The sequence below is a fragment of the Phoxinus phoxinus genome (genome assembly GCF_949152265.1).
Source record: "Phoxinus phoxinus genome assembly, chromosome: 21".
Taxonomy (NCBI): Eukaryota; Metazoa; Chordata; class Actinopteri; order Cypriniformes; family Leuciscidae; genus Phoxinus; species Phoxinus phoxinus.
Window position 1 is genome coordinate 16,833,906 of NC_136896.1, and position 25,105 is coordinate 16,859,010.

Here is a 25,105-nt window from a genome sequence, read left to right on the forward strand (position 1 = left end):
CAAAATTATTGGCACCCTTTTATTAAATACGTTTTGCAACCTCCTTTTGACAGAATAACAGAGCGTTTTCTCCTATAATGCCTGATGAGTTTGGAGGACACCTGACATGAGAGCAGAGACCATTCCTCCATACAGAATCTCTCCAGATCCTTCAGATTCCCAGCTCCATTTTGGTGCGTCTTCTCTTCAGTTCACAACACACTTATTTTCTATAGGGTTCAGGTCTGGGGAGAAGCTTCATTTTGTGATTTCTGTTAAGCTTCACACAGTGGTACATTTATGTGTTGGTTTTGATGTTTGTTTTTCGTTATCCAGATGGAAGATCCAACCACGGCCCATTATAAGATCTAGCAGAGGCCTTCGGTTGTGATTTTTTTATCTGTTGGTATTTGCTAGAATCCATGATACTGTTGTCCAGGACCGCCACCAAAAAAATAGGCCCAGAACATTAAAGATTCAGTGGTATATTTTACAGTGGACATGGGGTACTTTTTTATCCCCGTTTATTTTGCACTAAACCCATCTGGTGGGTTTGCTGCCAAAAAGCAATTTTTTTAGTTTCTGACCATAGAATCCAGTCCCTTTTGAAGTTCCAGTCGTGTCTGGCAACGGAATATGCTGGAATACTATATTTTTCTTGAAACCCTCCCAAACAATATGTGGTGATATAGGGGTTGTTTGATTATAAAGAAAAATATATATATACGTATATATATTTTGGCTTTCAACTAATCTCTGCAATTCTCCATCTGTGATCCTTGAAGAGTCTTTGGCCACTCAAACTCTGGAACATCTTAATTATTGCCCTGATGGTGGAAATGGGAATTTTCAATGCTTTAGCTTTAGCCTTTTTCATCTTTTGCTGCACATCAGAACTATATTCTTTGGTCTTGCTCATTGTGATGAATGACTAAGGGAATTTGCCCTTTGTGTTACCTCATTTATACTCCTGTGAAATAAGAAGTCCTAGCTAGATAATTTCATGTTCCTAGTCACCCTGGTGTGCCAAAAATATAAATATGAATCAGAATATAATTCAGAGATATTTTACTCCTAAAAAATTCTTGGGGTGCCGTGCCAATAATTGTGGTCAACGTGTTTTGAAGAAATTTTTTCATCTCATATTGTGATTTCCCCCCTGTTTCAATTATTTTACTTCAGTGAAAGGTTATATTTTAGCAAATTTTTGGATGAAAGATCAAAAGGATAAAAAAATTCATATTTATTTTTTACAGCCATATTTGATCATATTTACCAGGGGTGCCAATAATTCTGACAACAACTTTATAGCCTACTAACATTAAAGTCGTGACGTAGAACTCAATATTCTCTTCTCTAATATCGGAATCCTCCGACATTTTCTTTTAAATACACGTTTTTTAAATCGTGGAAATCCTGAGTGGAGTTTTGTTTTGCTCTGCTCTCTGGCTGCGCTGTCGCATTCATTCTACGTCACAACGCTTCCTACACTACGTCCTACGCCGGCCTACGCCATCTCCCGTGAACTACCGTTGAAAAAGAAAATTGAATAGAAAGTTCAAAAGTACAGCTTTTTTTATATATATATATATTTTTTAACATTGTAAATGTCTTCTTCACTGTCACTTTTGTTCATCTCCTCTTTATATTTTTCAATAGCTTTAACTCTTTTCGTTGATATGTTTTAGTATCAAATGAATATCAGTATAGAAATGAGCTTGCTTCAATGCATTATGGGACTGGTTTCTCCACAAAGGACACATAATTATGCTGCTTCCTGTTTGGAACAGACGTTCGATTGGGTGCGGCGCCTATGCGAACTACTTGAGATGCAAATTAGCATCATTTATTAGTCTTTCAACTTAAATGTTTTTTGTATTGTCCCAATGCAAATAAAAATGTTGACTATGTAGGCAGCCCGCTAAAACAGAACCGTTATTTTAAGCAGGGAAAAATGACCAGGAAAAAAAACGAAGGCAGACTTAGTGATTTCTTCACATTGTATTTTGTGTTGCATGTGATCAGGTAGCTAAAACACTACCGAATATTAGCACTGCAGTAGCACTACAGACATTACAGGTTTGTCTCCGATCTAACAGGACTCAGATATGGCAGTAGCTGGTACTGAGTGAAAAGGCACTATTGGCATAACTAATATTCTTCCCTCCTGGGGCGGGTTCTTCTCTGAGCCGGAGAAATTAAAAACAATAAAACCTTCTTTTTAAAGTACGTTATGTATAAAAAGATTGTATGTTGTAAGCCAAAGACTCCGTAATGAAATCAATCCAGGCCTGCAGAAAAGCTGGAGTTGCCCTCCATTGCAGCCCTTCTTCTGCAAGGCCTCAGTGGAGGTGAGCATTGAGGTCGTATTTATTACAAAACTTGTCCGTCAGCGGGATGCAGGTGAGAAGCTCGCACCACTCGCACTTGACGGGGTAAACATAGAAGAGAACGACGAAACCGGAGAAGATGCCCAGGAAAAGAGTAAGCGCCACTAGGATCTGCAAACGTTTGCGGTACATGTCCATGCGGCCGAAGCTGATGTATGGCAGGAAGGCGAAGGAAAGGAAGAAGCCTGAGAAGAAGCCGCAGATGTGGGCGAAATTATCTATCCAGGGCAGCAAGCCGAAGGCGAAGAGGAACAGCACTATGCATGAGAGTTTGATGAAGGCCCTCCATGGCCGTGCCAAGATCTGCCAGCTCTGGAACAGCTCCACGAACAGACAGGCCAAGATGCCAAACTGAGAGCCAGCCGGACCCACCTGGCATGACAGAGAAGGGGTTACTAGTTACTAGTTTTATGGCTTGAACAAGTTCCTGCACTGGTCCAACTAGACCTAACCTATAAATCTAACATGGTTGGCCATAACCAGGTGAAAATGCCTATTTATAATATGTGAAAAGCTGTTTCAAATGAACATACTTCTGCAAACGGCACATCGGATTGACACCGTACTATCCCTTTAATCCCAGTGACAACTTGATCACATGACAATTCTAACTTGGTAGATTATTTACATACTACACACTGGCTACTTATAGAACATGCATTACTAACAGCCGAGAAGTAATTCATCAAATGCTAACACACTCATCATTATGACAGTTTTAGAATGCACATGCATGTAACTTTTTGACTGATGGAAGTTGTCGTAATCTAGATTGCAATTGCACATTTACACCCGTGATTTAGGCCTGTAATAAGTCATGGGGGGAAGAAAATAGTTTGGGGTCGGTTAGATTTTGTCAGCGTTTTTGAAAAGCTGAATTTTCAGCAGCATTACTCCAGTCTTCAGTGTCACAAAACATAATTTCCTTCAGAAATCATTCTAATATGCGGTAACTCTTTTGATGGTCTACTGACTTCCTGCAAAGTTCCTTATAGTCAGTAGACTGTCTGTTGGGGAAGCATCAAAATAAAGTGTTAGCTAATATTCAGCAGACAGGAGTCTACTAGTACTCTAATGATAGTTAACATGTAGTTACAAAGTTACTTACAGTTAGAATGTCTAAAGTGGACCATCAAAATAAATTAAGTTAATATGCGGATTTGGTGCTTATTATTATCCATGTTGAAAACAGCTGTGCTACAATATTTGTTGAAACCATAATGCATCAGGATTCTTTAATGAATAGAAAGTTTAGAATAATAACACTAACCATGTAAATATTCGTACTGTATAATGCTGTATAACAATAACTACAGGATAACGTTAAAGAACAATGCAAAAAGTGAGATTGATGTGCAGGTTGGATTTAACCGTTACCATTTGAGGGTTTATATTAAATTATCTCATTACTGAATGTGTGGATTTTAAGACGCCTGATCCAGACTCATGGGGCTGTACCTCTGCTCTGTACGGTAAGAAGATGGCACTGGCGAGGTTTCCTGTAATCCCACTGAGGATATAGATGATGGAGATTCTCAGCCAGCCCGCCAGCTTCTCCAAATCCCTCAGAATGGTCATCTGGAAGCACACAGACACCAGGCAGTGCAGGATCCTGCAGAGAGGAAGAGACTTTCACAATCAATCAAACAAGGCTTTACCTTTGTCAAGAAAGAGCAGTCAGGATAAGTAATCTGACACTGCATTTCATTTATTGCGAAATTCACAATGGGCCCCCCTGCAACGGATCACACTTCCTACTCACCCGGCATGCAAGAAGAGAGAGAGCCAGAGCCGATAGAACTGGTCTGGGATCTCTGGGTTCAGGAAAGGCAGGAGGCCACACACATCATCCATACAATGCACCTGAGAGAGGATAATCAGTTTTTATCCATAATTACACAAATGACAGTTTATAGCTAAATGTCTGTACACTCTAATTATAGGCACTTGCACAGACGTGGCTCTTTACACCCCCTGCTGGCAATTTATAAAATTCCACATTGCACTACCGTACGTATGTATAAGATCGTGTATAAGAAATGTCCACTGACCTGGGAACACAATGTGGCCTCCTCGTGGAAGTATCCCTTCATGAAGTTACAGTACTCTCTTGATGTAATCTCACACCTGTGCAGATCACAATTTACATCGTTTTAAATTTGACCTACTAAAGGACAACATGAGATGAACTACCGGTCAAACGTTTGGAAAGCTTTTATATGAATTTTGATCATGTTTTCATTATCTTAAAACCTAAATCATCTGCTAATTCAGAGCTTGATTTCCTTCCTATTTCAACCCTGAAGATTTATTTTCCCGTTCATAACACCATCCCAAGCTAGATGAGGCCTTCCATTTTTTTCATGAATCTAGCATTCATAGAGTGCGTCACAACTCAAGCAAGGAGTAACATTTTGTCTGATTAACTTTACAGGTGAAACTCGAAAAAATTTAATATCGTGAAGAAGTTTATTTATTTCAATAATTCAACTTAAAAGGTGAAACTAATATATTATATAGACTCATTACATGCAAAGTGAGATTTTTCAAGCCTTTTGTTATAATTTTGATGATTATGGTTTACAGCATATGAAAACCTTTTCACAATATTCTAATTTTGAATTTGGGGTTTTCATAAGATGTAAGTCATAATCAAAATTATGACTTACAGCTTCAAAATTATATCTCACTTTGCATGTAATGAGTCTATATAATATATTAGTTTCACCTTTTAAGTTGAATTACTGATTCTAATTTCTCGAGTTTCACATGTACATGAGAGGGTTATTAACCCAATAAAGCCTACTGTATCATATTTGATTTGCAAATCTCTAAGGCCTCTAAATGATCAGCATGATGAATGATTTGCTAAAAACCTGTTATAATCTACTACATGCCGTCTGTTGTCTGATTGATAGGTTATACTTTTTTTAGAAAGTAAAAGGCCTTTTAGCTTGTTTTCTTTTTTATATTTTGTAAAAATTTACCGCCACCTACTGGTAGTTTTAGTTTCTTATTTAGAGTATCATCTCAATAAAAAATGTATTTCATATATTGGCGATTGTTTGCTCAAAAAATAAACTTTTGTTTATTTACATTTCATCCTCATGTCGTTTCAAACCTGCATGACTTTCTTTCTTTTGCGGAACATAAAAGAAGACATAGTGAAGAATGTTGGTAACCAAACTGTTTTGGTCTGTAAATATACTGTATCTAAATATCAATTCAGAGGCAGCTTCTGAAAAAGAAACCATGGCATTTGAAGCCTTAAAGTTTTGTGTAGTAAATGTTATGTTGAATAAAATAAAATATTTATTTCTAAAGATACTTTCTGCAATGTCTACCAGACGCTTTTCTCATTTAACACAATAATGACTTTAAATTATCTTTTGGGGGTAATTTCTCAGCCAAATTTGATGTGCGATTAATTCGTTTAATTAATCGGCACATTGTGTAATTAATCGGTTTAAACATTTTAAACGCTGGACAACCCTAATTACAGTAGATGTTTACCATTAAGTATTGTTTTTATTTTTATAAAGGCTCTTAAAAGAATGAAATGGATTAAAATGTGTCACTGCTATCAGTCTTTGTTAGTTGATTTGAATCACTTGGTGTGTGTGTGTGTGTGTGTGTGTGTGTGTGTGTGTGTGTGTGTGTGTGTGTGTGTGTGTGTGTGTGTGTGTGTGTGTGTGGGTTCTCCTCACCTTCCTTTGGTTCCGATGCAGCAGGGTCTGCCAGTGATGACACAGTCAATGTGTGGCAGGTTAGTGTGGTTCCCCGTGCTGAACCTGGTGCATATCTGAGAGAGAGAAATGGTGTATAACAGTATTAAACTGAAGCAATAATGAATATTCATATTAGTCATCTGAAACCATCACTCACCGGCCACTTGGTGATGTCATCAGGCCACTCGTGAGGAGTAACCGAGGCAGGCTCCAGACAAATCCTAACATCACAAATGTGTGAAATAAGATTGTTCAGTCCGCAGGCGGTGTGAATGGGTAACAGAGTAAAAAGGGTTCGAATTGTACCTGGGGTCTTGATGGCACACAGAGCCATACTGACGTACGTTCTCCCCTAGATACGGAGCACTTGGGTGCTGAGGCCACTTTACCCATAATGCCAGGGTACTCTGTGAATATTACAGGGACATTTGTGTAAAAATAGGTTGAGAGCACACATTAATGTAGACATGCAAGGTCAAAGAGGAACTGACCGAGCACTCCTCCTGAGAGGTCTGCAAGCACCCTGATTGGTCATTACGGACGCAGCACGCCGAGTGCCGCTCACTGTCCTTCTTCTCCTGAATGAGCTGGTGCACCTCCTGATCCTGACGCATGCAGGGGGAGAACTTAGCACCGAGGTGAATCAGCGCCTCCTGCAGGACAGGGGAACAACTGCAGATTAGGCAAGAGCGTAATGGTAATGCGCCAACTCAAATGAATTTATTACTATTTTTATATATCTATTATTTTCATATTTTTTGTGTTAATTTATATATTTAGCTTTAGTATTTTGTGCACTTTTATCATTTTTATTTATTTATTTATTTTAATATTTCGATGACCTGTCATGTTCATTTTGTTAACATTGGTTAACAACATTAGTAACTATCAATGAAAAATACGTGACGCATTCATAAACTAATACACTCATTTACTAAAACAATTACTAATACATTGTTAAAATCAAAAGTTGTATTTGTTCATATTATTTAACAGACCTGAACCAACATCTGTTGTATTTTTATTAACTAGCATTAATAAAGACGAATAAATAATGTAACAAATGTATTACTATTTGCTAATTAATGCATTTACTAATGCTGCCAAATGGGACCTTATTGTAGAGAGTTATCAATATTTCTATTTAGCGTTACAAGGTTTCATTTGTTAAAGTTAACATGACATAACAATTAACAATAATTCTACAGCATGTTAATTTCAACATTTTCTAATACATTATTACAATTAAAAGTTATATTTGTCAACATTCATTTATGCACTGTGAATTAAAATAAACAATGAAGAACTGCTTTTTTATTAATTAACATTGACACAGATTATTAAATGTTATTGCATATACATATTGCTAAATGTTAGTTAAGATTACGTTAATGTTAACAAATGTGAACTTATTGTAAAGTATTACCATTTATTTTTGCCAGTATTACTTATAGTTACTAAAAACAACACCAATACAAGACAATTATAAACAGCATTTTATAATAAATGTAAGTATTTTTAAATAATTAAAAAAAACACGTCATTTTATAATAATATTACTTTGAATATCACTTAAAACCTCAAACAACATAAAAGGAATATTGGTAACCTACAAAAGGGCTAAAGGCCTCTCTTTAAGGAAAATGTTGTTGTTTTTCAGGTCCCTATAGTTGGTAAGATTATTTTGTTTTATAAATACAAACATAGAAGCACAATTACAATTTACACTAACTTTAAGGCAAATCCATGTTTAAATTTTGTAAATATATTTACAGAGTCTGGTCCAATCCAGAAGTTTTCTTGCTGCATGAATTTGACATTTTCATAAACCCCTTTGTTCCGTAAGACCTACAACAGATGACAACCTGTTACACACCATAATAAACACAAGCACAATGCAACAAAAGCGAAAACACATTTTACTTACAGAATCAACAGTCTCATGTTGTGAAAAGCCCACAGGTGCAATGCCATAGATAGAAACTGCCAAGATGGTAATCAGCAAATGGACAAAGGTGATCCAGTAAGTGAAGAAAGGCCTGTGGGATAAAAGACCTCAATTCATCACCTGTACAGACACCTATAACTCATAACGTGCAGTTATTGTAAATGCACAAAATGCATCTATTCAGACACCATCATGCAATCTCAATAGTCAACACCAAGCACCCAAACACAATGCTGTTAAATACCTGTGGTCATTCATGTCTTCAATCTGTTTCTTCACATAGCTGTCAATGCGTTTGCGGTAGGTGCGGTTGGTCAGTCTGCCCACCATGCCGAGCCCGTAAGGACGCTTCTCCTTGGCAAAGAGTTTCTTAACAGGCACAGCAATGCGCTGTCCACGCCGCTGACCGCTCACACTAACCACTTCCTGCCGTAAGCGCACTTTAGGCTGAACCAGAGCACCGTCCTTTCCCTTACGCCAGCCTCTCTCGAGAGGCCTGAGAGACACGGAGAGACATAGAAATTAGCTTTTATATAGTACAGACAGAGAATAGTCCACTTAAAGGGATAGTTCACCCAAATATGAAAATTAGCCAATGATTTACTCACCCTCAAGTCATCCTAGGTGTATATGACATTCTTCTTTCAGACGAATACAATTTATATAAAAAACAGTCCTGGCTCTTCCAAGCTTTATAATGGCAGTGAGTGGCTGTGAGCAATGAGTTTGTGTAAGAAAAATATCCATATTTAAAACTTTATAAAGTAAAATAACTAGCTTCCGGCCAAACAAACATACAGATTCCACTTAAGTCTAAAGCGCAACTTATGCGAGTAACACGACGTACTGCTGATATTTACACTACGCCATGACGCATTACGCTACTACCGACGTCACTAGTTGCGCAAGTTGTGCTTTAGGCATACGTATGGCTGTTTGGCAGAAAGATAGAATTTTACTTTGTAACGTGTTAAATATGGGTATTTTTCTTACACAAATTCATCGCTTCACTTCAGAAGGCCTTTATTAACCCCCGAGAGCCATGTGGAGCACTTTTATGATGGATAGATGCACTTTTATGGACTTCAAAACAGAAACGGCCATTCACTGCCATTATAAAGCTTAGGAGAGCAAGGAAATGTTTTTATATAACTCCGATTGTATTAAAATGTCTTATACACCTAGAATGACTTGAGGGTAAGTAAATCATGGGCCAACTTTCATTTTTGGGTGAACTATTCCTTTAAGCCGAGGAGAGACTTCACGACTAGCTGAAACAAGACTGAACTGAACACACTTTCAGACTGTTTCCAACGACTGGAGCAGATTTTAAACTCCGACTGAACACCGACTGAACGCAACTGTCTCTGACTCAGCGCGTTTGGGGATGATCAGTCGTAAGTATCAAATTACATTCATAATCGGATTTACAGTTGTTAAGTGTGTTTGTAAGAGCTTTAAGTGCTTTTAAGAGCATCAGAATAACGTTACAAACTCAAAAGTATTTGTCAAGTGCAGACGTAACTCACAGCATAAGATGGCTCCGCTCCAGTTCCGTCTTCTCTAGGGCACTGCCCGTCAAGTCCCTCTCATCTCCAGCTCTACTGGCATCAGTTTCTTTAATGGCAGCTTCAGAAAGCGACTCGAACACCTCGTCTGCGTATGTGGACAGCTCTTCGTGTGTAAACCCATCCTAAAGGAACAAATGGCCACATTAGACACATTTAGGTGTGCAAAAACATTGTTGATGTTTCATTTCTTGGATCACTTGTCTTTTGTTTTCTCAGATGTGTCATTTTGTTTTTATGTTTAAATATTTCCCAGCTATTTATCCTATCCAAGCTAGTGTTGTTATTGTTAACTAAAACTATTACAAATAATTGAAAACAAAAATTAGACATGTTGCCATGGTAACTAACTTAAGTTAAAAATTGAAGTACTAAAATTACTATAAAAAAATGAAAGAAAATTAAATTAGGATAAATAGAAATGCAAAAAAACAAAAACTACAAAAAATGACAAAAAAACAACAAAATGACGTAAAACTTAAACCTAAACTATAATGAAAACTGAAAATGTAAAAATAAAAAGGTAATTCTAAATATTAGTAAATACTATAATAATATATAAATAATACTAATCCCTCTTATATACAGAGGTAACTGTAACCCATTTGTAGACTGACAGGACGTAACCCTATCAAAAACATTGATCTGTTTGTTTGAACATCTCAAACCACTAGACACAGTAACACCTCCTTTACCAGTGTAAGTTTGGGGCGGGAATATCTGTTTGTCGACCAATGGAAGTCGGGCAGTATTCAGGTAAACTAATATTAGCTGTTCAGTTGTTGCTAGTGGAGCATTTATACATTTCACCTCAATGGTATTTAAATATTCCAACACTAGGTGGCAGCATCGAGGTAAACTGTAAACGCCAGGTTTTTGTAGTCAGTTTCACCTTGGCAAAGAAGGAGGTGTCCAGTTCATCTGGGAAATCCACAGTGTCCTCATCTAGGAAACTGGCTGCAGCAAAACTGCGCCTTTGCATTCGCCGAACGTTCCCCTCCCGCAGAGAGCGCCCCTAAAACCAGAGTCATCTTCATCAACAGCATCATGTTTACTACTACTACTCAATATTCATGTGTGAACACAAGGGTACATAACATCTAGATATACATATTAAACATCACAAACAATGGGTGAGATCTAATGTCCTTTCCAATGCAGCTGTGCGGTTTCTGAGGCCAAGCAGGAGATTACCTCAACCTGCTCCAGAATATTCTATCAGACCAACAGCTGAACATTCCCGTGGAATTATCATAGCCATCTGTTAGCGTTGTTCCCAGGCCTTTAGCCTGGTCATCTGGGCTCAGGCGCTAAATGGAACTGGGCCAAATCCCGGGCCAACAAGTCAAGCCAGAGATAAACTTTTACATAACAGATTATCGGGGGGAGGGTAATATTTGTTTATTACAATCTTTACAAGGACGTCAAAGTGAGCCTCTGAAGTAATCTATGATAATCACTACGGCTGGGTTTATGGGACGGCCCTTGCCTTGTTCCAACTGCATTCACGTCACTTTGGCATTTGGGGCACTCAAGCTCAAAGGAGATTTCCGAATTTTAAGGAATGATTATTGATTCAAATCAAATGGTGATTTTTTTTTTTTCTTCTAGCAATTGTCAGAAATGAGTCTGCCGCTTTATCCTGTTGTTTGTTCCTGTCTGGGAACTTGCTTTGTTCATGTCCGGAGGATGATAATAAAACCAGAGCATGACTTCACAGGAAATCTGGGGAATTAAATCACTTTTTGGGGCTATTCAGTTCTATGCAACTAAAATACATATCTACAATGGTATAAATCAGTGGTTCTCAATATTTTTTTACTTGAAGGCCCTCCATTGTCTAATATAATAATCGAAGATATTCTCCACTGGTGTTTCTACTGGAATTATGCGATTGTTCCTTGTTTTGAGACAGTTTTATTAACAGTAACTGGTAGTGTTTATATTTTAAAACAATTAACCACAATTAATTTAGCAATTCCAGGTGATTAATAAAATAAGAACAAATATAGAACAAATAAAATAGAACAAATGATATATATATATATATATATATATATATATATATATATAATTTTCAATAAATGTCAAAAGTCAATAAAAGTCCAAATTTAATTTAATTTAATTTGATCAATTCTAAGGAAGTTAGCTGAGGGCCCCTGGTTGGAATCACTGTTATAAATAATATGGCGTGCTAATGCAACTTGCTTAACACTGTTGCTCTCTCTATGCTCTTACCTTCACCAGAGCAGCAGCTGCTCTGAAGCCCATCTTGGCGACAGACTCGCGCTTACGTCTGCGGGGAGGTCGGTTGAAGCCAGAGCGGGAGCTGGTGAAGGAGCACAGGGAAGCTGCGCAGGGGGTGATGGGGGTCTGAGGTATACTAAGGCCGTCCACTTCCTCTACGTTACGGAACGCTCGACCCCGAGCCAGCGGGTCTACGATCTGCAGAGGCCGACAACAACAAACCTAAACAGTGAGTCATGATCACCCTGTGTGACTGTGTATCACAAACCATCAGCTCTTAATAGTGTGCATCATCTATGGTATATTGTTTATGGAAGTCCCATGTTTATAGAAACAGTTGTTTCCCTAGAACAGTGTAAGCAATTTGGATTGTACCGTTAAAGGGATCTGTATGTGTCCAGCTTACCCTCTGCATGCCGTGCTGTGCAGGTGGTACGTATAGAGGAGGAGGGGTCTCGGTACTGGTCATGGACAGATTGTCTTGGCTGGGCAGGTCCATTTCGCGTATCACCTGAGGCTTCAGTTTGCCGTAGCGCTGGGTGCAGTGGCGCAGGCTCTTGCGCTGCCATTTCTGGGTGGCATCAACATCATTGCTGACCCCAAACCAGTCTGCTGTGCCCCTGCAGTCAAATCATTGTTTATTATAGTTATATTACAGCAGTTTTACCACACCAAGCGTACAAACTAATAGGCCCTCAGGAGAAAATGGAAAAACATAATCAAATCCACTTGGGCAATCTGAGCAAAGAGCCAAAACAACAAACTAACTAACCGAGACATCCAAAACATCCATGGTCGATTCCGATTGAGTGCATTAACTCTTTCTGAGCAAATGATTTGTAAGCACTCATAACATTGATGGATAAAGCTACTTTTTATTTTAAATCCTTTCTGTAAAGCACTTTGAATTGACATAGTGTATGAAACATACTACATAAATCAACTTGCCTTGCCTTGAAATATGATGAAATCATACTTGCACTGAATTTTGTCTTCTTAAAGGGTTAGTTCGCCCAAAAATTTAAATTCTGTCAGTAATTACTCACCCTCATGTTTTTCCAACCCCGTAAGACTTTTGTCATCTTACTATTTGCATTCAGAGAATATACATTGCATTAAGGATTTTTCTCTAAATGTATTTATGCTTAAGACCAACTGTTCACCAATGTGTTAAGAAATACTTGCTTCTCAAGTAAATGTGTCTTATTTTAAGCCTGTTTAGATACTTTACTGGCAAACAAGACCAAAAAACATTAGTGTGTACCCCTAGGACAGAGACAACCTAGGACAGAGCCTGTGAGTATTTTCTTTTTCTTTTAAGTGTTTGAAGTGTGTGCAAATGCTGGTAGTACAGTGAGGACATCAGCAGTGTTTAGAGTAAAGGCCACATAGTAATAACAGAGTCGGCTGTGCATCATTACAAGGAAGGCCAGCTGAGGGGAGGCCTTTTAAGGCAGCGGAGGGGGAGTCACCGCCATAATGTCCCCCTCTTTTTGGAGGAATGATTTGAGAAAGAACATTTCAAATCAGCCATGAGATATAAGAAAATAACTTAATAAACTGTTCTGCGATCCACTGAAAAACTGAACAAACTCATCTACTGTAACCAATATGGTGATGAAATAAAACACTGGGCACATCCATTACAGACAACAATTTTTTTCCTGTTTTCAACTAAAAATAAACATTCTTAAACAAGATTAATTTACTTTAGATGCAAAATTAAATTAGTAATGGCGCAATATAATGACTTGCTTTTAGAGAAATCTAACAATTTACTGAGATTTATGCTTTATTTTTAATGAATTAATTAACAAAGGGGAACACAATCTTTATTCCATGAAACTAGCAAACTATGTGGGAAACTTAAACCTACGACAATGGTCAAATATATCTGCAGCTGTTGACCAATCAGATGAGAGAGCTGTGTGATTAAAACCAAACACATGGTGATGATCTATAAACCAAACCAGACCATAAAAAAACAAACTAACAAGCCTACTAAAGAAGAACTGCTTTGATACAACAACAACAAACACTCTTCAAAGACAAGGTTAAATTATATGAAATTATTATTATTATTTTATTAATGCCTTGAAAATTTGCAAAATATCCAAAAGGCTCAAATATTTTATACAAAAATCCACAATAAGAAGTTCCTCAATCATAAAGACACAGTGCAACATAAAACAGCTCCATTGACCTACCTGTCTAACTCATCCCAGGAGGCCAGGAAGGTCATGTCTGAGGTAGAGGAGGAACAGAAGCCTTCACACTGAGTGAAATATTGGCTTTTCATTCCTTCTACCCTCTACATCACATGAAGTCATAGCAGCAAATAAGACATTTCCTTGTTGCCAGAGCTCAAGCAGAAAATCTGCTTCAATCCAAAGGATCAAGACTCGCTTAAACACTTAAACGGATCCTTAATGTGTCTGAGACCATACAGCAGTGATTCACATGTATCCCGGCAGCAACTCCACTTTGCTCTTGCCGCCTACTCAGATAATGTTTGAGGAGTGTGTGTAAACATCCAGTAAAATACCAGCTCATCTGACTAAGAGAGAGACAGAGAGAAGAGAGAGAGAGGGTAGGGGACGTGTCGAAACTTGAGGGAAGTGTGAGAACTGGGACTAGACTCGGTTTGCACAATTCAATCATGACCATACACTCACACATACAATTACACATGCCTCAAGCAATAATACAATGTCCTACAGAGCAGGCAACAATCCTGAATAACACGAAATCCAAATCTTCAAGGGTAAAGATAACACATTTCCAAGACAAATTACTCCATCCTTCAAATACCCCGGTGGAGGAAAAGACATGATCATTCACCACCCATCTTAATTTGACATGCAATTCCCAACATGCACTATAAGCATCAGTGAATTTGAACAGTTATGAGTTTGGACAGTCAATCAATTAACTTGTGGATAGTTTTGTCAGTGGCAGAGGATTTGAATGGGGATATGGTACGGTTATACTCTGTTATAGAGCAGGGGTTTTCAAACAAGTTGAGGACCCCTAAATATATGATGATCCCATTAATAAACTATAACGGCAGCTATATATCTTTATATAAAGACCCACTTTGTTAGATTAAAGTAAGGTAAGATTAGCCTGGTTCTACCAGACTCTCGTACATTTCGTTTGTTCAGAGTCTGGCCTTTCTCAATTGACAAGCGTTAACTTCCTTGAAGGAGGGTACTCTGTAGAAGGTTAAAACTATTGGATCTGCCCAGAGCCTCTCTAGATCTGCCATAACCAATCGCTAACGTTTGGTCGTGTGATGTATGACGACTCAAACTAGCGCACAACCTCAACGTCATCGTTCTCAGCGACTCGCTCTGTTCGCTGATTGGACCGGTAAAAATTTCACTGGAGAAAACCCAAGAATATACCACAATCCCAGACATGGTACTGAAGAAAAATGAAAATTGAGCGGAAGTACGTAGGAGGGCGGAGCCAGGCTAAGGTAAGATATGTTTCCTGAATTAAATATTTTAAAAAAAAAAACTTTAATAATTAAATAAATAAATAATATATAGTCTTTCAGGTTTCTTTGATGTATTTTATTTAATGGAAAGTTTCATTAAATTTTCACAAAAATATTAAGCAGCAAAACTTTTTCCAAATTTCAAATCAGCTTATTAGAATGATTTCTGAAGGATCATGTGACACTGATGACTGCGGTAATGATGCTGAGAATAAAGATAAAGAAAATACGTTACATTTAAAAATATATATTAAAATAGCAAACAGTTATTTTAAACACCTGTCATATAATTTGTATTTCTTTACTGGTAGAAACTAGGGCTGTATGGTGTCAATACAATAAAATAACAATGATTATTAATTTTTCTTCCCCAAATGAGTCAGTAATAATATAGACAAGACACATCCACAACTTCAAGCCTACACTCCAGAAACCCGTGCAAAACAACGTTTACATTAATAAAGCATGAGTCACAATCAGCGGCAGAGTTGAAAATAGCCGAAAGAGGCCCTCATGAGCAATTTTTACAGCATTGTGAATAACACTTTCTGCCGTGACATGTTCTTCTCCCACAGCTCAGATATTCCTTTGATGGTAGACACATGGTGGACTCGAGAGTCAATACACTATCCGTTGATTATCTTAGAACACAGCCAAACCCAAAGACACAGATGTGAAGGCTTTGATGCGCTCCTGTTTTTGTGTAGAGGAAGAAAGAAACTCTTTTTCAAGTTTGTGTAGGAGTCTGTGTGTGTGTGTGTTCTGACACTCTTTCAAAGCCAAATGAAATATTATGGATGATCAGGGAGCGGCAAATATAGCTGTCGGAGGGCCTATGCTATTTTATATAATTCATCTTAAACTTAGTGTGGGCGAACTGGATTTAAAATGTCTTTCAAAATACTGATGAAAACCAGAGGTCGGGATTTATCCATCTGCCCCGAGTTCACAGATTGGATGTCCAACATATGTTTTTGTTTTTTTATGAAAGAGTGTTAAAAGACAACAAAAATGCCTCCCACCACATAATTAATTAGAAAAACGCCACATTCTGAAATTACACACTGAAACTACTACACCCAAAAAACTTTCAAATGTAACTGACTGTAAATAACTTTTGATTTCAGAGGATCTATATTGGTTCCACGGTACCTGAGGACGATTTGCGGCAGTGACTGACGTCTGGGGGGTTCCAGACGTGAGACACACTGGCCTTTAACCAGGTTGGTGCTCATCTGCTCAAAGTGTACCCTCTTCCCTGTGGGACTGGAGGGGATGAAGTGAGGAGGATCAGGAAAGGCAGATGAGAAAACAGGGGAAGAGAAAAGATAGAAAAGCAACCAGTTAGGATACAGAAGAAAAGCAGAGATGGGAAAAAAAATTGATGCATTTAAAAAGTTGACAGGATCATATTAATTGCAGTAGAAAAGCAGAAAGGAGGTTAATAAAGAGGACAGACTCTATGTCATACCAAATTTGAACACAAGAACAGATGCTGAAAAAGATGCACACATGCAGTCAAAACGAAGTTTGATTTACTGTGTCTCCTCGCAGTGGAGGACTTCATCCATACAAGGAAGATAAAACATCGCAAGCCATTAAGATAAACAGCACTTTACTGAGTAAGGAGCAGTCAGAGATTTAAAACATTAGGTTTATTCTTGTTTAGTACCTGTAATGCATATTAGCCTTTTAGCTTAGTCACAGCATAAGTTACTCTAAAACGTTTAATGCAACAGTTTTTGAGTTATGACAACTTCTAATGAAATGATGTGTAACCCTACATTTAGTTAGAGGAACTTAATAATTTCTAGCAATAACATTTTTGAAAAGTTGGTTATTAAAAAGAATGTAAGCTGCACATTAATCGTTAAAAGATTGCAACATCGATTCGAACACCCACGCAATCTTATTTCTAAATAACAATAAGATCTTATTAAATAATTTGCCTGTCTATTAAACAATCAAATGTGTTCGCAGACCCAGATTGAGAAAGCAGTCACGTTTAGATGAAACAGCTTCACTAACCATTTCAACCACACATTACCAAAGAAGTACCTACTGAGATAAAAGTTTATATTTTGGATATAAACACTAATGTCTACGGTAGCAATCAAAATAGCGTGACTTGGTGCCAAAAAAACCCCCTGCTGATTCAAAAACGCTCATTTGTCCAGTAATGAAACAATTAAGTGAAGTATTTATTCATGAGTCATTGAATCATTCAAATCAACCCATTTAAAAAAAAAAATGTATTTAATTATTTAAATAGACTGCAGTAATTCATATTTTTACAATAATATTGTAAAATTACATGTTTTGTTTAGGTGTCCCTTCAGGATCGTGGGAGAATTGTGATCTCTATTTGAAAAAAAAAAAAATCGTGATTCTCAATTTATCCAGAATAGGGCAGCTCTAGTTCCAACTAATTTTAATATAATTGAGTTGTAGCCATGGAACCAATTACATTTGATCTATTTCAGTTCAAATGAACGTCCTGGTTGCGTATGCAACCCACCGTTCCCTGAAGGAGGGAACGGAGGACGTAGTCGACTGAATGGGGCACGCTTATTCAACATAGGCGTGCCTGATTACACACTCCGCCCCGCCCCGCAGCACGGGTATAAACACGGAAGTGGACGCACGCACCAGTTGCTTTTTCGCTGAGGAGCCGAGCGCCCCCCGGAGTCAGCGGTTGTCCAGCAGTAGTGGCGAGGGGACTACGTCCTCCGTTCCCACCTTCAGGGAACGGTGGGTTGCATATGCAACCAGGATGTTCTCTTTCAGTCGAGAACGTCAGGCGTAGTCGATGTCGACTGAATGGGGATCTATTTGAACGCGCCACTAGTGCTGCCACCTTCCAGTGCCTATCCCCCCGCAATTTAAGGCGGAGAAGGGACAGGGCTTTAGGCCAGGGAAGTCACTGCTGTTCCTACAGGACCAGCCCCCAACTCTAGAATATCTGTTAGCGAAGCACTCTGTGTCAACGCCTAGACGGGAGCACACACTCACTTCAGAGGAGCTCACCACGTAAGTGGACACGTGCATCTCAGGTTTTTCACCAAGATGAAGGCAGCCATCTTTATCAGTGGGCCAACGTCGCTTGGAAACATCCTTCCCTTTCTGCTGATTTCCTTAACAGACAAGAGCTGGTCTGAGGTCCTAAGGCTTGATTCTGTGCACGTATAACCGCAATGAAGCGGACGGACAGAGAAAGCCAGGGCTGTGTCTGCTTCCTCCGGGGCAACGCTTGCAGGCTCACCACCTGGTCCCACCTTTAGGGAGAGGTAGGAACCTTGGGCACACATCCAGGCCGGGGTCTGAGCTCGTGAGAGTTAGCCAGCCCAAATTCCCGGCACAACTCGTTGACGGAAAGTGAGCAAGTCCCTCCCCTTGAGTAGAGACCCTGCGAGCAGGAGAACTGTTTCTTTAAAAACTGAATTTTTAACTCACTGCCTGCAGAGGCTCAGGGGCTCATAAGGCCCAGGAGGATAAAGAGGGGTGCAAGGCAGTTACCTTGCTCCCTCAGGAACATGACTATCAGGACGTGCTTCCCAGCTAATGCATCATGATTTGCATCAAAGAAAAAAAGAGGCAACATAATTTTGAGAGTGGATGACACAGCCCTCACTCCAGCCCATCTTGCAGGAAAGAGAGCACTGAAATGACCGAACGCTTTCAGGATCTTCTCACGGAGAGAACACTCACCCAACGAATAGGTTACTTCTATTCGGCGTAAGCAACACTTCCTCTTAGGGGGTGCTCTCGCAGAAGTGATGGTGACTACCACATATTTCCTGCGGTAACCACCTGAACCATTTTTAGGGCCGGCCTGGAATCTCTCCAGGGGTCTGAATGCGGGTGCCATCATGCAGCAAGTCAGGAAAGGCTGTCGAGGGGAACTAGCTCTGGTTGGGCCAAAAAAGGGGCAATTATCAAGACCTGCTCCACTCCTGACCTAGCACAGTACGTGCAAGAGACATACGTGCACATTGCACAAGACAGGAGCACTGATCAACACTAGGTGTGAAGAAGATGAGCTTCAGGAGCATCTCTGCTCAACACCTGAGCGTGATGAAAATCACTGAGCTTCAGGAACATTTCTGCTTAACACCCGAGTGTGATGAGAATCACTGAACCAAGCGACAATGAATCGCATAGCCGCTTTTTAGAAGGCTCACTGGGGATTACGCATTTCTGCGGGGCCCCAGGGTCAGCTGGCGCTTCCGAGCTTTATAATGGCAGTGGATTGCAACCATTGCAACCATCAGAAGAAAAATATTAATATTTAACACATTACAAAGTAAGATTCTAGCTTGCAGCCAAACGAACATACGCAGTCTACTTAAGTACGCTAAGTACTCAGAAGTAGTGTTGTGTGTCATGGCGTAGCGGAACTATCAGCAGTATGTCACATTACTCGCATAAGTTGCGCTTTAGACTTAAGTGGAATCTGTATGTTCGTTTGGCCAGAAGCTAGATATTTTACTTTATAAAGTTTTAAATATGAATATTTTTCTTACAGAAACTCATGGTATTGCTTCAGAAGGCCTTTGTTAACCCCCTGGAGCAGTGTGGAGCACTTTTATGATGGATGGATACACTTTTTTGAACTTCGAACTGTTGGTTGCAATCCACTGCCATTAAAGCTCGGAAGCGTCAGGGTGTTCATTAATATAACTATTGTATTCGTCTGAAAGAAGAAAGTCATATACTGTACACCTAGGATGACTTGAGGGTGAGTAAATCATTGGGTAATTTTCATTTTAAAGTGAACTACTCTTATAAATCAGAGACTAGAATGCCTCTGTTGGAAAATCCAGCTCTAGTGTTTTGGAACATATAGATGGTTTTTAACTGGTCTCAGACAGTCATTAATCCTAATAGACCATCTTGGACCAGCTAGCTGGCCATACCACTTTAAGGTGGTAAAACATGTTTTTGCAATTCAGTATCCGGTTGACCAGTTTGGAGTAGCTATAAACTCAGCTAAAAGCTCAAGATGTGTTTTTACAGGAGGCCAAAAGGCTAATGAATCATTAAAGACAGTATATGTACTAAATTAAGAATATATTTTAGAAGAAGTTGTGCATCTTTTTCAGAAACATCTTTCCCCCATGGAACTGAAATAAGACAACAGTGGCCAAAAAACTTTTACTCCTAATCTCCTCTTCAAAAAGCCAGTGTACCAACCTGGCATTAAAACAAGTTTTGAGCAACTCCAATATGACACTGAAATAAACAAGGCTGTGAACACTATGTTATCAGTTTTTCTACTGTGCCAGTCAGCATTATGCAAATGCAGATTTTATTATATGTGGATTTGCATGGATGTATCTGTTTGTTTAGTGAATTTGACAAGATAAATGACACTTCAAATTACTTTTAACATCCCTGCATGCATATTAGCTAGCCACCGTGAGCTTGTCAAGAAAATGACCCAACACAACACAGCATCACAAAGGACACAACTATGCAATGGTATGTGTGGTACACACCAAAGACAATTGTAAAGTACAAGAGAGCAGTAAATAAAGTTCATATCTTCATTGTTACATTTTTTTTTCTACTGTTAAGACACTTAACTACAAGTAACTAAGCCAGTAAAATGTAAATACTATGCCTTTTGCAGCGCTAGAAAAACATTGGCTCAACTGATAGCGTAAGTTTGGGATGGGACAATTAGTTTGTCAAACCAGTGGAATCTGATTGAAAACTAAATATATATATATATTTTTTTACATTTAGTTCCATGAGTGACATTCTACACTTCACCTTAGATTTACAGTACTGTTCAAAGTTTGGGGTTGTTACGATTTTTTTATGTTTTTGAAAGTCTCTTATACTCGCCAATTAAGGCTGCATATATTTGATCTAAAATACAGTAAAAAAAAAAAAACTAAAAATATTGTGAAATATTATTACAATTTAGTTTTCTATTTTAATACATTTTCAAGTGTAATTTATTCCTGCGATGGCGAAGCTGTATTTTCAGCATCATTACTCCAGTCTTCAGTGTCACATGATCCCTCAGAAATCATTCTTATGTGCTGATCTGATGCTCAAAGAAACATTTCTTATTATTATCAATGTTGAAAACAGTTGTGCTGCTTAATATTTTTGTGGAAACCATGATACGCTATTCTTTGATGAATAGAACGTTCAAAAGAAGAGCATTTATTTGAAATAGAAATCTTCTAATTGAATGCACCCTTGCTGAATAAAAACAATTATTTATTTAAAAAAGAAAAATCTTACTGACCCCAAACTTTTGAACGGTAGTGTTTATGGATGTGTGATTTTACCTCTTGATTGTCTGGGAGATAGAGGGTTTGCGCAGGACCGAGGGTCTGCGGCAGGCATTGGGGTCGACCGGCGGGCATCTGAGCTGGATGTTTTCAGTGGGTACACTGGCACTCCGCAGGTACAAGCTATTACGCATGACGGGCTGTAGGACAGGTGAATAGTAAAATATTTGAATAATTTTGTATTTCATGGAAACACAAGTGTTTCAAAGTAAAACAATATCTCTTTGATCTTGAGAAAATGTCTAGCATCAAATACCCACCTGGAGAAAGTGATTCTGTTCCTCCATGGGGTTCGAGACAGTGGGGATGTGCAATCGGAGCCAGGGCGGTTTCTTCCTCTGCAGGCTGCTGTCCGTGCTCTCGTCCTCAGCTTCGGCCATGTCTGCCACCCCTCCCTTCGCCAGCCAGCTGTAGGATCAAACCGGGTCAGATAAACAGCTCAAGCACACATAAATGCACAGATATGGGTGAACAATGCACACACACACAACATTGCTGCCTTACATAAGACACATGCCAAAATAATCCGCATTTCCATCTGGTTGTTGAGACATGATGATGCACTGCTGAGACTGCAGTCACATCAGAGTAAAACTACAGCTGCTTTTGTCCTCCTGGGACTCAGTGTCAATGCTCAGCTGAGACATATTTTAATTGCACTTTTTTGACACTAAAATCATCTTATGAAATGGGCAGCTATGCATATACAGTATGAACACTAATACGGTAATTCATTGTGGCCTGTTACAATGCTTCAGTTAACTTAAAAATATCAAATGTGAGAAAAGTGTATGCCCCGACTTCTCCACCAGAGGATGCAAATTGTCCTATTTTTCAGCAGTTTAATCATTTGAACTTGTTTGTAGCTATAGAGACCAATCTTAGAGAAAAAAAGGGTCCTTGAATCAATATAAAGAACCTTTTATTCCAAAAAATTCTATATAAGGAGAAATGTGTTAAATGATTGCATAATAATACTTTCATGCTTTCAAATAACAGGTTATTTCATTTTTTCTACTAAAAGTACATTTATAAGCTGTTTATTCAAACTATTTAATGAAAGTTAAAACTGAATTTAAACAAAATTAATAAATCCATAAAATTATCCCATGAACCTTTTCTTTTAAGAGTGTGCCTTTGCCCATTTGCCCATTTATAGTTTTCCCCTTCAAATCAGAGCAGTTTGTATTCCTATAGGAATGCTTTTAATAAAATTTCAATTTGTCATTGGGTGGTCAGATAGACTGGGCTGCTAACACAATATGTTCAATTTCAAATTGGGGTCACTAGAACAGTAACATCACAGTCCTTCTCTATCAAGGCACCTAACTCAAGTGGGTCTGTCCCTGCTGTTAGTGCACTGCAGGTCAATACTGATGATGAAAAGCATTTCCTAGAGCTGCTAACTTTAAACCGCACAGGCAAACAAACAGAAAATGCACAACCAAAATGGTTAATGTCTAGGGATGGGCATCGTTAAGGTTTTAACTGTATTACTACTCTTACCAATACTGATCCGGACCGGTACTTTAACAGTATTCTTATCGGTTCTTTATATATATATATATATATATATATAACAAAGATAAACAATATATAAACAAAAGCTAAACAATTAAACAAAGATACACATTATATAGGCCTACACAGTGCTTTAATTTCAGGAAGGTCTACTAACATTACTGTTCAGGTATATGGTTTCTAAAAAGAAATCTAATAAAGTAATCAAATGTAAAATAACTGGTTTATCATAGATGGATTAATGCTTATTTAAGCTGAAGTTTTTCATTCAAGAGCTGTGAGTGATTTTCTCGTTGCCTTATTAGTAATGGCGCAATCGTCAGCATGTTTATTAAATAATTAGCTGCTTCCCCTTTAAGACCAAGTGCAGATCTAATAGGCTAGTAAGGCTACTGATCCACCATATTCTCCCTCCCAACTATTTCCATAACTACGTCCATTTAAAGGGGTGGTAAAATGCCATTTTAACAAGATGTAAAATAAATCTCTGATGTCCCCAGAGTGTGTGTGTGTGTGTGTGAAGTTTTAGCACAAAATACCCCACAGATATTTTCAGGGCTCTCAAGTTTTGAAGACAAGCAAGAGTGACATTTCTTACATACGGAGAAATTCAGCATATTGCTGCGAAGGGAAGAAGTTGCGCTAGACAGAATGCGGCTATAGTTTTTAATGGTTTTACCTTACTCAATATATTATTTTTATAATCTTTGGAAGCCGAAATCTAAAATAAAATGAGACTAATATCACCGATCTAAAGTGACACCAGGCTCCGTCTGAATGTTTAGTCCTGTCCTCCGTCGTCATTAGCAGGGCTCGTGTTGTGCGCGCTGTGGCTCCGTGTGTGAGAGATCTCTCTCTCTTTCTCTTGGACTGCGAATAGCAAAAATGCATCACAGACAAATGGTTTAATATTATTATACAATATTATTATAATATTTTTTTTTTAATAACATCTTTATAGCAATAATAGTAGCCTATGTGTATTTTCTTAATTTCTCCAGTAGGCTACCGACAGCAGAAACGATAACGTCCGAGCTTATCAATACAGCGGTCTTTCAAAATTCAGCCCCGGGGCCCGTTTAATACCGGGTTTCGGTACCCAACCAATCCCTCCCTATTCATATCAGCACAGCTCCAGAACTGTTGATAGTTTCAAGCTAGTCATACAACGGCTCCACCTGCATAAATCTGCTAGGGGATTTAAGTAGGCCTATGTCTATTTGTGCAGCAGCAGCTTATCTTACATGCTCACAGCAGTGTGTATGTGTATATTGGCAGTAGCAAGTCCATGCTTGCTCTCCAGCAGCAGCAGCAATAAGCAACAGAAGCAGCGTAGCAGATAGTCCACTAAAAGTATTAAAAGTGCCATATTGAATAAATAAAACAATTCCGAGACTTGTAATGATTGCAATATATATAGTAAAATTAACATCTTTAAATTAATATTAAATACAAATCTATTTTTGGAATGCCAAATAAAATAAAATAAATAATAGGCCTAATATACTTTTTTATGTGTATTTTAATATTGTATTACACCAATGTAAATATAGATACATTCATAAAGCATGATTCTCTAGAAACTATTGAAGCCTCAAACTTCAAGATGTCATAAAAGCTATGAAAAAATAACAAAAAAATGTGTTTACTCGGTTGTAAGTGAAAATCTAACTTTTCAAAGTGACAGATGGTCACTCAACGTTTTCTGTTTAGTTGTCAATGTTCATTGGCTTTATTTGAAATGACTTCAGCCAAAAGTGCTATTTGACACCTACTCTCAGTGACTATACAGACAGTTTGGATCATGAAGCATTGCAGAAACATTGTGAATGAATAGCACTTTTTTGCTTACAAAAACCAAGGCACTTACTTTTACTAAAACTTAATCCTTCAAATAACACCCTATGGTGGAAA

General features: G+C 38.3%; 1 protein-coding gene across 4 annotated transcripts in view; it reads right to left on the reverse strand.

Moving 5' to 3' along the window:
- Positions 1-1,963: 1,963 nt before the first annotated feature.
- rhbdf1b (rhomboid 5 homolog 1b) overlaps positions 1,964-25,105 on the reverse strand; it is a 40,561-nt gene continuing 17,419 nt past the window's right edge. For 2 of the 4 annotated variants that reach the window (XM_079596238.1, XM_079596237.1), the window contains 17 exons: positions 21,931-22,078; positions 21,668-21,810; positions 12,267-12,480; positions 11,852-12,058; positions 10,506-10,628; positions 9,575-9,738; positions 8,290-8,541; positions 8,025-8,136; positions 7,871-7,945; positions 6,589-6,750; positions 6,404-6,504; positions 6,255-6,318; positions 6,077-6,171; positions 4,421-4,496; positions 4,132-4,232; positions 3,828-3,981; positions 1,964-2,741 (listed from right to left, as the gene is read on the reverse strand). In XM_079596238.1, coding sequence (XP_079452364.1) covers positions 2,322-2,741; positions 3,828-3,981; positions 4,132-4,232; positions 4,421-4,496; positions 6,077-6,171; positions 6,255-6,318; positions 6,404-6,504; positions 6,589-6,750; positions 7,871-7,945; positions 8,025-8,136; positions 8,290-8,541; positions 9,575-9,738; positions 10,506-10,628; positions 11,852-12,058; positions 12,267-12,480; positions 21,668-21,810; positions 21,931-22,050 — 2,583 coding nt within the window. In that variant the 5' untranslated portion in view covers positions 22,051-22,078 and the 3' untranslated portion in view covers positions 1,964-2,321. Of the gene's footprint in view, positions 2,742-3,827; positions 3,982-4,131; positions 4,233-4,420; positions 4,497-6,076; positions 6,172-6,254; positions 6,319-6,403; positions 6,505-6,588; positions 6,751-7,870; positions 7,946-8,024; positions 8,137-8,289; positions 8,542-9,574; positions 9,739-10,505; positions 10,629-11,851; positions 12,059-12,266; positions 12,481-14,067; positions 14,386-16,514; positions 16,629-21,667; positions 21,811-21,930; positions 22,079-25,105 lie in introns of those variants that run through there. The other 2 variants (XM_079596236.1, XM_079596239.1) reach the window with 2 other exon arrangements.